This window comes from Oreochromis aureus, linkage group 8, assembly GCF_013358895.1.
Source record: "Oreochromis aureus strain Israel breed Guangdong linkage group 8, ZZ_aureus, whole genome shotgun sequence".
NCBI classification, from domain to species: domain Eukaryota; kingdom Metazoa; phylum Chordata; class Actinopteri; order Cichliformes; family Cichlidae; genus Oreochromis; species Oreochromis aureus.
In genome coordinates, this window is record NC_052949.1 from 11,288,063 (window position 1) to 11,304,792 (window position 16,730).

Sequence of the window (16,730 nt, forward strand, 5' to 3'; positions counted from 1 at the left end):
ACTAGGCTAATTAATCTGAAATTAATCTCCAATCTTGATAATGTTTTTGTTTAATTATACTAACAGTAATGCCATGGGGTTTGTATATACTTTGCTTCGTCATACGTGTGAGTAAACTGAATATTTTGAAGTTTTTCACTGTTGGTCAGACAAATCCAAGACATCAACTTGGGCTGTAAAACATTTCTATTTTTTTCATTTAACGTAACGGGTAAAAAAAGACACTTAAAAATAGAAAATAGATAAAAATAGAAGCCTCACCAATTGGTCGAGGTTAATGGCTACACTACACATTCGTTCTATAATATTGTCATGTATAGTTCCCTTAGATGGCTTTTGCTGAGACTTGGCATGATATAAATAAAAGTGCACTGCACCAGAATCTGTTGATCAAAAAACTAACTTGCCAATTAATCAATAAGTAATCATTATCTGTAGACCTAAATTATTTAAAACTAAAAAGGAAGGCATTTTGCTAAGAGCAACACATCATTTATCAATAATTTAAACTGCTGCTGATTAATCTTCTGATGAGGGGTGAAGCATTTCAACAGTACCACCTAAAATAACAGAGTAAGATGAGAGTGTGCTGAGAAATTATACAAGCGTAATTAGACTAACAAAAATATGTATTTAAATTTTGTTTCAGTGGGCCTGTAGTTTATTAAAAAATAATCAGCCCTTGTATGATTTATTATTAGGGCTGTTGGTGGTGATGAGTAAGAGGTAGGAGACATGCTGTACTTTGCTGGTACCGACTGGTTCCTCTTGTCTTGGCGTCTGCTACCACTCCCAACCCCACATATGGTGGAGTCAGCACGGAGCTCGTCCACTGCGTTTGTGTATGTGCTTGTGTGTGTACATGTGTGCTTTCTTTTTTTCGTTCTTCCGAAAAAGCGCATTTATCCATGAAAGAACAAAAGGGGGTGGAGAGGCGGGGGAAAAACGCACAAAAGAGACAATTTAAAAAGAAATCCAAAGAGTGTGATATTGGGCATGTGTGTGCACAGCCAGGAGTGTGCGTCCATCTGCGTGTTTTTACCATAAGACAATGTGTTAAAATGAGCCGCTTTGATTGCCGACGCTTTATGAGTCACAAGTGATGACTCACAATCCACCTCCCCTGAACATGCACCCATGCACTCACACAAGACACTCACTAACATACAGACAAACACACCTCGCTCTCCACTGCCTTCATCCACTGACCGTGAAGAATATGTGCAGGCAGCCTTACTCATGCATATTTACACTGAACACATACTCACTCACCTACTCAGCGGGCACTCTCTAAAGGTTATTGTGTGTGAGTGTGCGTCTGTTTGTCCGTCCGTTCACGTGCACGCATCTTTAAAGGTCACTTCAAGCGAGGCTGACCACTTGTCTGTGTAGCGTATAGATTGTTGGATTGATATCGAGAACACTTGGACATGCAGACAAACAACCATTATTAACTAGGCAGCCCGCTTCAGAGCTCGAAGAACATACAAATATCATAAACAAGCATAGCTGCCAATTATGACCAAGAGCCACTCGTCAATCCTATTCAGAATCTACAATCATTCATTCACCCAGAACCCTTCACGGTCTATTCTTGGAGAGACAGAGAGAAAAGAAAAGGGCAAAATCTGCTACTTGGCTTTAAGCACATTTTCCATCCAGATTATTGCTGCTCAATACTTTTCATGAAAAAAATCCATTTCCCCCCTCTTCCTTTGGCTGCTCGATACTTATGAAAATCCAATTTGGCTCCCTCCTTTCTTTCTTCCCTCCACAATTCGTGCATTTTCACCCACTCAAAGTGATTAGTGATCTGTGGGTATCATTTCCAGGGAGAATGATAACTGTGTTTTATGGAGGAGGGGAAAGGTCCAGCGCTCCCCATCAGGGCTGATCTCCCTTGGTGAATGACTGGGCTGGGAGGGCAGACAGGAGCACCGCTGTCCCTTTGCAGATACAGGCAGTTGCTCTACATCACAGGAGAAAAGACGACTCACTTTATCTCTCCCTCGCTTCCTATTTCCCTCTCTGCTCCCTCTATCATTCATTCCTTTAGCTGTTCTCTCACAGGCACGGTCTCTTTTTCTCAATTTCTCCTGCCCACACACACAAACGCACACGCACATACACACACATATGCTATATATCTTTCTAAGACACCCCTCCCCACACCAATCCACCCCCTCAAAGAAACTCATTTCAGCTTTGCAGGCTCCTCAAAAAGCCTCTTTACGCTGAGCTAACCTAAGCTAGGCTTCGTCTGCACCATTTGACAGCCTTTACATCTCAGTATGCAGAGCAAAAACACACTCGCGCAAACACACACGCAGCCTTTTCATGTGTACAGTGTCTGAAAGAGACTTCAAAGGTTTAAAAAATAAATAAGAGAAACAGTTTTACTTTTTAGCCTATCACAATCCAAACATCCGTAATAGCGAGGGCATCCACTATACACAAATACACTGAATACATTGTGTAATAATGCTGGAAACATATGTTAATACATGTTGGTCCTTAAGTAGGTGATTTAAAATGCTGAGCATAAGCCAGATGAAGCCATTAAATTTTCACTGCCACCTGGATGATTCACGGCAGACATTTTAAGGCAGAAACTTCAGCAATGTGAGTTTACTTAGCAATCAAAACACAGAAAAAAAGCCCAGATAGAAATATACTTGTCATAATAGAAATGTCTTACATGATAGATGTTTGGAGACATCATTTGTTCTCTTCAAGATATTTCTATCCGCTAGCTAGGATGAACATTTCATTAAATGGCACATTTCAGCGAATGCACGGCAGCCCTGTCACAATGGGAGACAGCCGTCATCACATCGTCTCTCTCATCCAATCAAAGAGCACAATAGACGCAGATCAGCCTGTCACGATCAGGCCTGTCTTCATGTGGGCCAATCAGTGTATTCATCAGCGTCATGCAGAGCCGACCGATCGAGCAGCACCTACCTTCAGATTTTCAAAAGCACGGTAGGCTCGAGCTTCTATTCAGTCGCACGCATGCAGGCAAAAGTAACAGCACGCTCACGCACGCATACGCACACACTCATGCGTCAACACCTTACCTTACCAAAAATGAAATATTCCAATTTAACAGCAACCGCACATAAGAATTTGAAGCTGAACAGCTCTAAAGGTCTGAAATTACCATACATTCAAGAGCCTGTCAATTCATTCAACTTCAAAACCATCCAGAATAGCTCATTAGCCATAGATACATGAAAAAGTATGGGAGGTACCTCTGAGCTTTCCTAAAATCACAAAGGGTGGTGTCCCACACAGAGTGTAAGAGGGCAGGAACAAAGAAGGAGAAGGAGAAGGGGGGTGGGGCAAGAAGAAAAGAGGTGGCAGTGTGAGTTTTTTGGTCATCAGTGAAAAGTTTTCAAGCAGACCAGTGGCACTTGTTTTTGGGGATGTCTTCAAAAACACTGGACAACTTGGGTTTTGAGGTGTAGCAGCAATGCTTTCATATGCTGCAGGAACATCTGTTCAGAATCACATGCGCTCGCCAACGTATTAACGGGAGCCCATGTGAGCACCGGCAACGGCAGAGCGAGACATGCTGGAAGCAGATGAAAAGCCATGGAGGAGTGCGGATGTGCGTTTCTCTGAAAGCTGCCAGTCACTGATTCAAACCCTGTTGTAAGAGCACACATGCACATGTATGGCTACATCGTACACTCACACATTCGGCACTCACATCCCTCTCCGTCAAACTCTTACACACAGATGAGAGAAAATGAAATGAGGTGAATAGTAAAGACCAAATCAAACCATCCATGTTGTCAGTCGGTCAGTCGGCCCATAGATCCATCTCCATGACCTGGAGCCCTGCCAAGTCTAATCCAACCAAGCGCTGAAGCAGCAGCCATCTACACCCTCCCGTTACTCCAGCCTTGACTACTGAATATATATCTTAGAAGAAGTTTCTCTCAGGTTCATCACTTAACACCTAAAATAATCTTCAAAGGCATATTTCAGGTCTAACTGTTTCAGCAAATTGCATTCGTTTCAGCTTAAATTAAAACTCTGGACTGTTTAACGTCTTAATTACGGAGAAAAAACTGACCTTCGTTCAGTGCCTAGAGAGACAACTTTCTTCGGCGCCAGGTGGCGATGAGGTGGGGGAGGGATACAAGGAGTGTTGGAGGAGTGTAGGGGGAGTTAAGAGGTAAGGGGAAGGGGAGGGTGATGGTATAGCAGAGGACAACAGGAAGTGAGGTAAGAGGAGGCCATACCTTGGTCGCCAATCATCAGGTGTGCCAGACCTTAAAGGAAGACAAGAGCACAGTCAGCACAGTAAAGGATCATGGGGTGTGTGTGTGCGCATGTATGTGCTTTTGTGATACAGGAGTTTGTCAATGGCATGCTGGTGAAGGCTAAATTTCTCTGTGCCGGTGTGTGTTTCTGTGAGTGCATGAGTCATCTAAATTATACAAAATGTCTCTAAAAAAAAAAACAACAACCCTCGCTTTGAAGACACTTACTTATCCTAGGCACCGATCCTACGCACAAACAGGTATGAACACAGACGTTTGCACATAGCCATAAACTAGGTCGTACACTTTACAGTATTTGCGCGTCTACATAACCTCGAGGCAAGAGCCACTTCAGATGATTGCGCATGAGATGTAGTACTTACCAGATATCAGCATCCAACCCCTACATACCCACACAGACCAACATATATCTAGGCTGGTTTTTTTAACCTGGCTATCTATTACTAATCTATTTCCATAACAGAAAATGTGCTGAGTGAGAGATGAAGGTAATACTGACATGGAAAAGATGTGAAAGTGAGAAGAGGAATGATGACAAAGAAAAGATGATAATGATGATTAAGAGTTTAGTGAAGAGCAAGAAAGGTGTCAATTAGAAAAAGAAGCGAGAAGAATGAGGAAAAGTTTGAACAAAGAGGAGGATATTGAAATAGATAGATAGATAGATAGATAGATAGATAGATAGATAGATAGATAGATAGATAGATAGATAGATAGATAGATAGATAGATAGATAGATAGACAGATAGATAGTACAACCTACCTGGAGTGTAGCTGTGCTCTGGAAAGGTGTCGCGGCCGGCCGAGGAGAGAGAGAGACAGACATTCATTAACATGCATGCTCAGCCCTTGGGTTACCATGGCTACTTACTGTACATGCACACCTGTCCGGGGTTACCGCGGCAACACACATGCAAAAGTCCACGCACGGACACAATGGATACCATGCTGCACTGGTAGCCAAAACTCAGATTTATCTATACATACAGATGAACAGTCTCTCTACGACTCCACGCGGGTACAAATACACATATCTAAGTGCGTAAACAAACACACGCCCACCCACACTTGTAGGGTACACAGGGGTGGAGGTAGGGGTATTGAGGTAGAGGGGTGGGGAGGGGGTGTTGGTGTAAATATACAGTCCTACCTGTAGGTTTGGATTCAAGAGCCATTTACCCCATAACTTACCTTGTAGCCGCTTCCTCTCCCCGGAGCCCCCCGACAGATAGCATGCAACACACACTTTCAATCTCGCAATCTCTCCCACATCCTCTTTACCTCTCTCCCCTCCTTCTCTCTCTCGCTCTCTCTCTCTCTCTCACACACACACACACACACACACACACACACACACACACACACACACACACACACACTCACACTAACGTCGACTATGGCAGTAATAATGATGTGAAATAGCAGGGTAAACATGTAGGGATGGATTAGCAGTGCAGGAAGACAAGGGGCATGCATGGTCCAATACTGGGACAGAGTGTGTGTGTCTGTGTGCTTGTGTGTGCAATAAACTTTGGGTGCCTGTGTGTGGATGTGTGAGTCTTGAGCTTTGTGTTCATGTGAGTGTTTCCTTGCCTCTGCCCTTGTGCCGGTAGCATGGCAGAAACAGGTGGAACCATTAGCATGCTAACAGCAATTTGCCCTCAAGGACAATGCAAGCCAGGCCAGGCCTAACAAGCCAGGTTCACTCTGCCTTCACTGGAGGGCAAAATAACTTAGACAGTAATTACATTTATGCACGGGCTCTGCTCAAACTGTCTTCACTTACTACATCTATATTCTGAGTATCTCAAATCATTTTATTTCTCCAAAGTGACATATTGATGTGCTCCGGAACAAAACCCTCATAAATAGTTCCTTCATTGCACTGGTATTAAATATGTAATATACTGCAGTTTTTTCAGGGGAGAGAATGCCTACAGTAAATAACAACATTACGCTGCTTTGCAAATACTTCTAGGCTTGACACAAATCTGCAAAAATATGAGCAGGAATAAAAGTGGATCATTTGGGAGCCTTGAAGATACTGTGTAATTGTAAACGTGTACGGAAACTAAGACTGCCACAGCTAAATTGCTTATTTCTAGCTTGAAACGTAGTCCTAAGGATTCATATTTTCCTCTAGCAGAGCATGTTCATTCTGTATTAAAGATTCATAACTGAATTTTTTTCTAATTTTTAGAGGGTTATAATTTTATCTCAATGCTTTATTGTGCAGCTACACCGAGGCTGCTGGGTTCAAAATAACACAGTAATTTCAAGGTACCATATAAAAGATAAACCTTTATGCCCGGCTTTGCCTGACTCTACACAAAACAACTACACAGTCTCGGCTCATATACTCGCAAATAATGATCATCCCAGTTTTGAAAGCGACAACTCTTTCACAACCTACAATCAACATTTTTGCAACCTTAGATGCTATTAACATATTTTTGCTTCAGTCAAAGAGACCTGGGCCTCTAGTCCCTGCTCTTTTAGCCATCCACTTAATTTTAAACACAAACTGAGAATTATCTCCTCTAAAGTGTGTCAGTGCATCTAGAATAAGAGTTTCCTTTGAAAAACTATAAATCCGTAAGAGTAACTCACTGGTAGTGTTGCTGATGCATATATATTGGTTCAGCCTGTGGTTCCTGGGGTTTGAGATATCCCACAGTGCCGGTATCTTGTCACACCAAAATGAACAACAGCGCATGAGGCCAGCTTTTTTAAAAATAAATATTTTAGATCCACAACACACAAAATAGCCCTCCAGAAAATGTGGGCTATCCAAAGAAAACACATCATCTGCTCAGTTTTTCCTCTGCAACTTCTTTATATCTCTGAACTATCTACCAAGAATGAATCTGAGAATTTAAAGATGGTGTTGCACTCTTCTGTCCAAGGTCTGTGTATTGGTTAGCTGGGTAAGAAAAACTGCACTTTCAGTACAAAAGCTCAGTCCATTAAATCTGTTTCCAGAACTAATGTCCGTGAGTTTTTTTAATACTACTACCAGTAAGTAACTAAAAAAGATCCAAATTAACCTTCAAGAGCTGACTGTTAAGCTTCTTTAGGCTTTTTTTAAATTATTGTGCCTAATGTACACTGGTGAAATTGACAGATGAAAGAACTGCTGCTGATATGCTTGACACAGCTGAACCAACCTCCTTTTACTTTTCTTTAATTGCTGAGTTGCCCTTTTGGTTAACTGTAGTTTCCTCCACATAACAAACTGATGCATTTTCCTCCCTCACAGATTTTGTTATTCTCCTTCCTATCAATCAAGGCATTTGATTTCCCCCCTTCTAGCAACTGCACAAATCAACTAGTTTTCCTTTGACTGATTGCTTTAAAATTTAGAATTTGCCTCTTATTTTCTTTTTTTGTGCCCACAAAGAATTTAATATATTAAATCCAAAAGCAATTAATAATTGTGACGCTTCACGTGAAAACCAAAAATGCAGCTGCACACAAAAACAGCTATGTTATTTCCAGTGTTTGTTATCTGAAGTTCACTGTCTGCAAATGCCTCTCAAAACTATGTCCCCAAAATGTAGAGTATCAACCCATTTCTGATGCAGAAACTGCAAATAAAAGGCATGCTATTTTGCCCTAAATCCTTATCTGCCAAACCTCATGGCTATGAGGGGAAAGCCCGGCTCAGCTCAGCTACAAATGCCTTGGGGTGCAACCTGGTCAGACAGCCAGTGAAATTTTTAACTCTTTTTTGGGGGGCCATTTTAACCCAGAAGTTTTGCAATTTTATGCAAATTAATAATTAAAATAATGAAAACATTGAAAAATGTTGTGTTACAATTGTACATCATTTTCATTCAACATTTATGCAAGCTGCAATTTAGTTTGAAAAGAGAATTTCCACATTATTTTAACCATGTAATACTATGAAGCTTCTCACTTAAGACACAGAAGCACATCCATCTAAGCAGACCTCCAAACTGGAGACTACAATTTATGAGACTACAATTACTAACAGCAGCCACTGGTGCCAAGAGAAAAAACATGACTCTGGCACATGTTTTCCAAAACAATTGGCTTCACTCACAGATGAAATGTGAGTCCAACACTAGGAATATAAAACACCCCCTTAAAAGGAATAAGTGGCCTCTTGTTGAGCAACAAGTGCCAGAGAATAGCAGATATTGTATCTGGTGAGAGCCTTTACATAAAATGTCTTCACCTCCTATTTAGCCTGTAGAGCTACACTGCTGTTAGAAACCTCAGTGGTGTTGTGACTAATGGTGGTACTGGAGCCAGTGCACTGTGTGAATGTGTTTCTCTGTGCGATTGTATGTTTTGTGTTGCACATGTTTGTGCAGGTATGCGTGTGCCACTGCTGTCTGTCTCCCACTGTGCCCTAAGCAGCAGCAGCAGAACAGCAGACTGGATTAGACTGGCTTGGATCATACCTAATTCTCAGTGCAGCACTGAGTTTCTGCAGAGAGCTGATCATAGCTTCACCTGTCACTTCCTGAACACACATGCAGCACAAAAGCCCAACAACTGCAATTTATTTTAGCACTAATGATTTAGTCTGCAAAATGCCCAAACTACTAAATAATACAAAAAATTGCCTGGCATTAAGTACCAGGGCACAAGATGATGCTTTTAAAATCTTATTTTTTCTGACCAGCAGCCCATGTAAAATGATACAAATAACAAAAAGACAGCAATCTCTCACTTTTTAGAAGCTAGATCAGGGGAATATTTGGTATTTCTGCTTTAGAAGTGGCTTAAATGCATTTTCATGACTACTTAATCAGCAGATGACTCACCCAATTAATTGCTTTCTGCTCATAAAATATTGGAAAATAGTTAAATAATAGTCAAGGTAAGATACTCTGCTTGTTTTATTAGTCGGTACAAAACTCAATAAATATTGAGTTTACTTTCATATATGACAAAGAAAAGCATCAAATGCTCACATTCGGGGACATTCTTTGTATTTTCTTCCTAATTAATTCATTTTTAATCATCAAAACAGCTGCTAATTATTTTTCTTCTTATTTCTCTCTCATATAGACTAATTATTTCCTCACAAATGAACATAAACGTACCTGCTTTAATACCATTTTTATCTCCGTGGCATATTAGGAGTGGTGGTCAAGACTTTCATTATTGCCTTTGACGACCCTCTCCGTGCTGCGTCTGATTTTTAATTGCACTAACTTTTGCTTCCTCGCATCCCTCTCCTCCGATGACCCGGAAAACTCCACATGTAGCAGTTTATTTTTACAGTGCTTGCTTTGTAGTGTCATTTACAGGACTGACAGAAAGCACATACTGAGGTGCAATGCACTGTTGTGCTGTGGCGTCAAGCAAAGCCCCAATTTGTTTTTTCATTTACAATCGGACACATTTTTATGAAGCTGCATGGCGCATTTTAGTGCAGATAATAATGTAACAATTCAGAACAAATAGCACTGTTCTATACATGAATTCGAGGATTTAAAAGTTTTATTTAATTACTATTATAGCTGCAGATAATTCAATGCATTAAACAATTTTCATTTTTCATGAATTTATAAACAAGAGATTTTCATATCCATCTGTCTTTAAAAGGTAAAGTTTTAAATTGTTCCTTATAGAAGATTCTAGGAAATCTTTATGAATCAGTTAGACAGGGCGTCCAACTGTGAAGCCTGTTATAAGTAACCAGCAGCTCTTAAGGATGGCACTATGGATCCATGGATTTGTATAATGGAAGCTTCGGCACCGCTGTCCTTGCATCTCGTCCTTGCATCTTCACTTTATATCCTCACTGGGAGGAGCTAAGATGCGAGAAAGAGATGCGAGACGAAGAAGCAAAAAAAGCATATTTAAAAGACGCTCATATGTTGACTTTTGTAGAGGTTAATAAGGTCATTTCAAAGTCATTAAATTCTAAAGATAAATACATAAATAGACTATGTCACTGATTCTTGTCTTAAAACATTTATATATCACCTTGTTTTTACCAGTGCCTGGTAGGAGGTAACACAGCCTTTCTGTGTGGAGTCTACTGTGCGAAAATATGCATGTTAAGGTAATAGCTGATTCTAAATTGGACGTTGGTGTGACTGTGAGTGTGAATGGTTGTCTGTCTCTCTGTTGTTAGCCCAGTGATGAACTGGTGCCTGTCCAGGGTGACCTATGATAGCTGGGATAGTCTCCAGCCCCCCAACATGACTCTCAATTGAATAAGCAATTAAGAAAATAGATGGACAGATGTTAATGACCACCCAGACCACTACAGCATGTGAGACATGGGGAAATCAAATGTTTCTGTGAGTCCACAAAATTCAACAGCTGTTAGAAAGTTCTAAAGAAAAACAACTGAAAACAAGGTCCAATGCAAAATCTGTAAAGACACCATTGAAACTGATAAGTACTGAATAATATTTTTTCTTAAAATGCCCATCTGTACCTGCTATGGAATGTGTGTGGCTATTTTCTTTCCAAGTACTAGAGGTGGACAACACGGGCAACACCTGAACCCAGTGTGCTGACTTTACAACTACACCTGTCATTGTTAGTTTAGGTTCACTTCTTATGCTTCCTAATTTTTTTTAATTAACTGTTTGTTAATTGGCTTGTTTGTGTGCATCTCCCTTGTTTGTTGTAGGACAGGTGGCCCGATTTGTGAACATGCCTCCTAGATTAAACACGCAGTAATCTCCACTCACTGCCACATGCGTGTAAATAGAGTGGAAAGAGTGCGTGGCAGATATGATGCCTGAAGTCATTTGGAGCTGCAGGTACAAACGAGTGCAGAAGGGGGGAGGCTGGAGCTGAGGCGTGGAAGCAGGAGGGTTAGGAACACATCTTTCATCATGTCTTCTTATTAGTCCTGTTTCCATGGTAACCTAAGCCATCCTACTGTCCACTAAATGCTAGGGTGTGATATGACGGGTGGCTAAAGGGGATGTGTGATGTTGAAATTGGTGCTGGGTGGGGTTTAAGGTTAGGCTGGTGACAAACAGTAGCCACGGTGGAAGGCCACTCGGCCGTTTTTTGGCTGATGCATTTGTGTCATTTTAAAAAAAAAGAAGAGGAAAAAGAAGAAAAATCAATTGCTGAGGGTGCTGATTGGTATCGCTGGTGCTGAAAACAAAAAAGCACAGACTCGTTTTAGAGAACTATCGATTAAGAATGCAAATTTTCTCTGAATGAACTGAAGCAAATCTGACGACACACACAACTTAGAAGGGGGAAATTAACGAATTTGCAATGATGACCATAACCTGGTAGCTGAGTTCATTAAGCAGCTGTTTCATTTTTGTAACAGCCATCATTACACTGCCCAATGTATTGGCACTTGTAGTGACCAAAGGCACTACTGGAAGTATTAAGAGAAGGTCTTCTTCCAGTTATTAAACCATCTGCAGCATACTTACAAGTGATATAGTCCGACTTTTTCATCTTTATAAACACAACACTGTCTCCTTTTTTATTATGCATAAAAGCACTGACACAAAATCATTACACACAATCACACAGATGCAAACAGAGCATCTTAACAGGCTGCAAGCTGTTCAAATTAATGGCAGGCGATAGATTGTACACACATCATTCAGCACCCTATGTATGGTACCTCTGAAGGCCATTTAGAATCAATGCAAATCCATTAACACAGGCAAGCAGGTGTCGGCCATATAACAACCACTGATTTCCAGCATCTAAGCCCTGCTCCAGTTAGAGTTTCTCAACATGAGCCAACAGCCATGTCCACAACTGATCTATATAGTTATTGTGTTTTGCCAAATGCACCTGCTGAGCTCCTCAAAACCTGCAGCCAGGCATTTCAGTGACTTTCAGGAATTTGTTTCAAATTGTTTTCAAGCTCTCTTCTCCAGCTTCACTACACTGACTTCTCTTCCTCGGAGTGGGCTTAATTTTGGGTTCTGGAGGAGCCCACTTAAACTGGGAGCCACCGGCAGGCTTAAGAAATCAATCTCAAACATAATCAGTATGCATGTCTTGCACTGTTTGTGAAGGCTGCTGGTCCATACACACAAATTGAAGGTAAATGTGAAGGTGTGAATGAGAAATAGATATCTTTGTTGAAGGGCTTGGTGTTTGTAAAGAGAGGCATAAATTTTGAGATGTTAATCCACATATGTAAGCGTATGTGCATGTGTCTTTTGAGGTGTACATGTGTATGTGTAAAGGATGGGATGTATATGATGGGTCAGCATGATTTTGGGCCTTACCTTCGCTGCAGTCATTGCCTTGGTAGCCGGTGTCGGAGCAGTCGCAGACAGCCTGGTCGTTGACCACATTGCACACCCCTCCGTTCTGGCACTGATGGTCTGGGCCACAGCCAGCTGTTACTGTGACGCCCTCTGAGCCGTCCAGCGTCACCAGTGAGCCGTTGATGCTCACTGCCGTGATCCAGCCACGGAAGGCAGGGTGTTCCCGCACTGAAGGAGAGGTGAGGCGGAGGGGCGAAGAATGTAGCTCTGGGCTCACCCCGCCCATGTAGGTATGACTGAATACTGTCATGTCTCTTCTCTTACTCTTCACTTCCGCCCATCCTTCCAATCGCCCGTCCACCTCCAACGAGGTGTTCCTCCAATCCCGCTTGACACGCACTGCGTGCCACCGCCCATCACTCACCGCCACACCTGACTGCAGCTCAGCCGGCTCAGCACAGAAGATGGAGAAACGCAGCCGAAGGTGACCGTGGAGAAGCAGCAGCTCCAGAAAGTCGCAGAATCCCTCGTCATCCAGGTAGAGCAGCAGGCCCTCCTGGCTGTGAGTCCGCAGGCTGAAGCTCAGCACACTCTCGCAGCAAGCGTTCCATACTGGGAACCGCCCCCACTGGCTGGAAACACCTCCAAACTCCAGGACCTCGCCTTGGGCCTGGCCCCCCACGCTGCACAGGCACAGCCCCAGGAAGAGCAGTGGGGCTGCCGCCCAAACACAAACCGCCATTACACTCATACACACACTCACGCTCACACTCACACACACACACGGGAGGAGATAGTGGCTAGAGCTGGGGTGTTCCCTCTAGCCTACAGCTCATGGTGACAACTGTAGGGGCCTTTGAAGAACTCTTTATGGGTTTCTCAGGTAACCCTTCTATCTTGCAAGTGCTCTTTTCAAAGGTTGGCTCCTATAGGATTCAGCTCCAGGAAAGGGAGGGGGTCAAACAGCGGCTCCCGCCATCCTTTCAGTATGCTTTGGACATCTTTTTTTCCCTTGGCCTCTTGTTTGTGTCGTCTCTGAGATGTTCAGTGTCTCCTCTCCATTCAGTCTTTATTCTTATCTTCTGACATATGAGATTCCAGGTGTGTGTGTTTGTGTGAACGTCTGTGTGAGTGTTAGATATGTGACAAATCGGATGTGAACTCCATCTTTGTGCCCTAGATAGGGCCTTATCCCCCATGCAGGCAACTCCCCACGGAGTACAAGTGTGTGTGTGTGTGTGTGTGTGTGGCTCACACACTGGTAATGGAGAGAAATGACACCGTCATAGCAGTATTTTCTCCCCCTCCTCCCTTTTTTAGTAGGGCAAGACTTAAAGTGTGTGTGGGCAAAAAAAAAATATGTGTGTGTGTTCGAATGTATGTGTGTGTGCAAGTGAGGTATGTGTGTCTCTCACTGCCGCGTCATCACTCTCTCCAGCGACCTACAGAGAGAACAGAGACGGCACAATCAACCAGGGTCACACACACACTCACACACGCATACACACACATATATAGACAATACACAAACTCTCGCACACATACACAACCTGATCCCGCTGTTGTTCTCAGATTACTCTTTCTCGTGCATTTCTGCGCGCATACACACAAAGACATCATATTGTCACACTACACAAGGAGCAGGCCCACATAAGTCTTTATAAACATACAGAATAACACGGCAGTGGTTTAAGCCAAGCACATACAGTATATAGGCACGCGCATACATACATACATACACACATACATACACAAACAGCACCTCCTTCAGCAGAGCTCCCATCATGCCGCAGGAGATTTTTATAAGGTGGCATACCTGCGACGGCCTTAATGTCCAAAAAGAACAGCTGGACCCACTCTGACACTGGCGGTATTCTTACAGACTTTAATCAACAGCTTTCGTGTTTCCGTTTATTTTGTAAATGGGTTTAACGAGGCTACCTCGCGGCACCGTCAAACACTGTGTTAGGTACATCACAAAGAGCGGGAGCAGCACCGCGCGCTGCGGCGGATGACTCAAACCGCCTCGCTTTTATCGAATTAACGGCTTCAGAGCCCATTTCAAACAGTTGAACACATTCACACGCGCACTCACGGCACAACCCCACAGTGGCAGCAAATGCACACGCACAGTGGACTACACGTAGCGTCTTCTCGGAGTCTTTGAGAGGCGAAAAGCGGCGACATCACAGTTATTGATAGACGGGGTGAATGAATGCGGTTGAAATATCGATTCTCGATTTGCGGCTATATCTCCTCTCCATTTTTTTCTCCCTCTCGACTACACCGGGGGTTCGGTCTCATCACCTGAGCCCTTAGCGCTTGACGTTAACTACAGCTTAGCTCACCGGTTACATGTTAATTACTTCTTTTTTTCTTTATACGGTTAGCCTGCTGTTTTAATTGGAATTACACCTGTAATAGTGTCGTGGCAGCCTCGCCCCGGTAAATAAAAGGGAAACCGACCGCGGTGTTCACTCAGCTCAGGCACATATTACACAAGAAAACCGACCTACCTCACGCGCATCCTGTGGTTCCGTGGCAACAGTGCCGCGCGCGGCTCATCGATTTCCCTTCCATTTGAGGAGAATCTCCCCCGAATCCGCGAGAGAGGAGAGAGCAGGCGCGCGCCTGGTGGCAGACTGAGTCGGTCTACCGGACAGGGACAAAACTATCATAGGATCGCCTCCAGGCGACAAGGTGCTATTGCTCTCTCTCTCACACACACTCTCTCTCTCTAGCTTCCCTTTCCTCTCTCGCGCTCAATCTCTCTCTCTCTCTCTCTCTCTCTGTCTGTGACTCAATGCCGCTCTCCCCCTCTCCTTCTCTCCGTTCTCCTGAGGAGGAAAAGGTGCAGTCTGATGCTCTCCTCGAGACTCGACAGAGGGAACGTCACGTGGTCGCAGGAGAACGATGGAGTGTGAATGTGTATTTGTGTGTGTGTGTAAAAGAGAGAGAGTGAGAGAGGAGAGGATGGGCGGGGCCGCGCGCCGCTGCAGCACCTTGGACAGCGCGCACTCACCGCCCGTACGAAGCTGAAACGCTATTACCGGAGGCAGAAAATGAGGCGAGAGCCTGGGTAGATCCGAATGATTAAATCCGTGAGTGACAGTGAGGATGGCCTTTACTTCACTGGCGCCACAGGAGCGAGAGTAAAGACAGCGATTCAGTGAACTGTGGGGGGAAGGACGGATTGAAGAGGCCGTGTCAGTTTACAAATCTCTCTCAATCTGTTTCTCTTCTCACACAGAGAAAACATAATCCATCTGAAAATAGATTACATACTGTGTGCAGACACCACACGGACACATTACTGTTCACACCCTCCTTAGTTCCAGTTCAGAGAAACCTTCAGGGTGGATAAGGCCCTTGAACACTCTGACCTCAACCCCTTCCAACACCTTTGGGATGAGCTAGTGCCATTTCTGTGTCAGGCCTTATAGCCCACCAGTGTCTTACTAACTGTGCCAGGAGTGTTAATCTCACGCTCTAGTGACTGAACTGGAACAAATCCACAACCATATAGTGTCAACACATTAGACTGAGATGTTCAACAATAATTTATGGTTGCCATATATTAGATAAGAATCCGATTATTATTATTATTATTATTATTATTATTATTATTATTATTATGTTATTTTAAGTTTCGGATTTTAATTGATTTTAGTTATTATTCCCACGGTGGAATTTCTTGTTTCACTTTCCTTTTAAGTGTTTTAAAACACTTTGTTTTTGCTGTCTTTTCATTAGTTTCAGTTTTAGTTTTAGTCTTTTTATTTGTCATAATGAGGGTATTTGTCAGGGTCAAGATTTAAGAACCTTACAAAAGGTATTCCAAACAAAACACTTTGTGAAGACGGTTGAATCACACTCATCTTGAAATCCTGGGTCTAGGTAAAGAGATGCACCCACACCTCAATGGGCAGGTTGTTGTCAAATGCAACAAGCTGAAAAAGACTAAAAAGAAAAACATTTCCTTTTTAGTTTTATGAGCACAATGTTTTGTTTTAGTGGATTTTAGTATTTCTTTCTTAGTTTTTGCATATTTGTCTGACTTGCATGTTTCAGATCATCAGACAAATTTTAATATTAGACAAAGATAACCCGAGCAAACACAAAATGCAGTTTTAAAAAGATTATTGAATTTATTAAGAGAATAAAGCTCTCCAGACCTACCTGGCCCTATATGTGACAGATTAACTGCCTCCCGGTTTTAAATTATTAATTAACTTAATTA

General features: G+C 42.8%; 1 protein-coding gene across 3 annotated transcripts in view; it reads right to left on the reverse strand.

Annotated features, from left to right (window-relative positions):
* The window catches only part of nrxn1a (neurexin 1a), a 66,632-nt gene extending 51,285 nt beyond the window's left edge, over window positions 1-15,347 (reverse strand). Inside the window, exons 1-4 of one of the 3 annotated variants that reach the window (XM_039616389.1) lie at window positions 15,007-15,347; window positions 12,509-13,932; window positions 5,059-5,076; window positions 4,254-4,283 (exon numbers count right to left, since the gene is read on the reverse strand). In XM_039616389.1, the coding sequence (XP_039472323.1) occupies window positions 4,254-4,283; window positions 5,059-5,076; window positions 12,509-13,241 (781 nt within the window). In that variant the 5' untranslated portion in view covers window positions 13,242-13,932; window positions 15,007-15,347. The remainder of the gene's footprint in view (window positions 1-4,253; window positions 4,284-5,058; window positions 5,077-12,508; window positions 13,933-15,006) is intronic. The other 2 variants (XM_031750671.2, XM_031750672.2) reach the window with 2 other exon arrangements.
* Window positions 15,348-16,730: the final 1,383 nt, after the last annotated feature.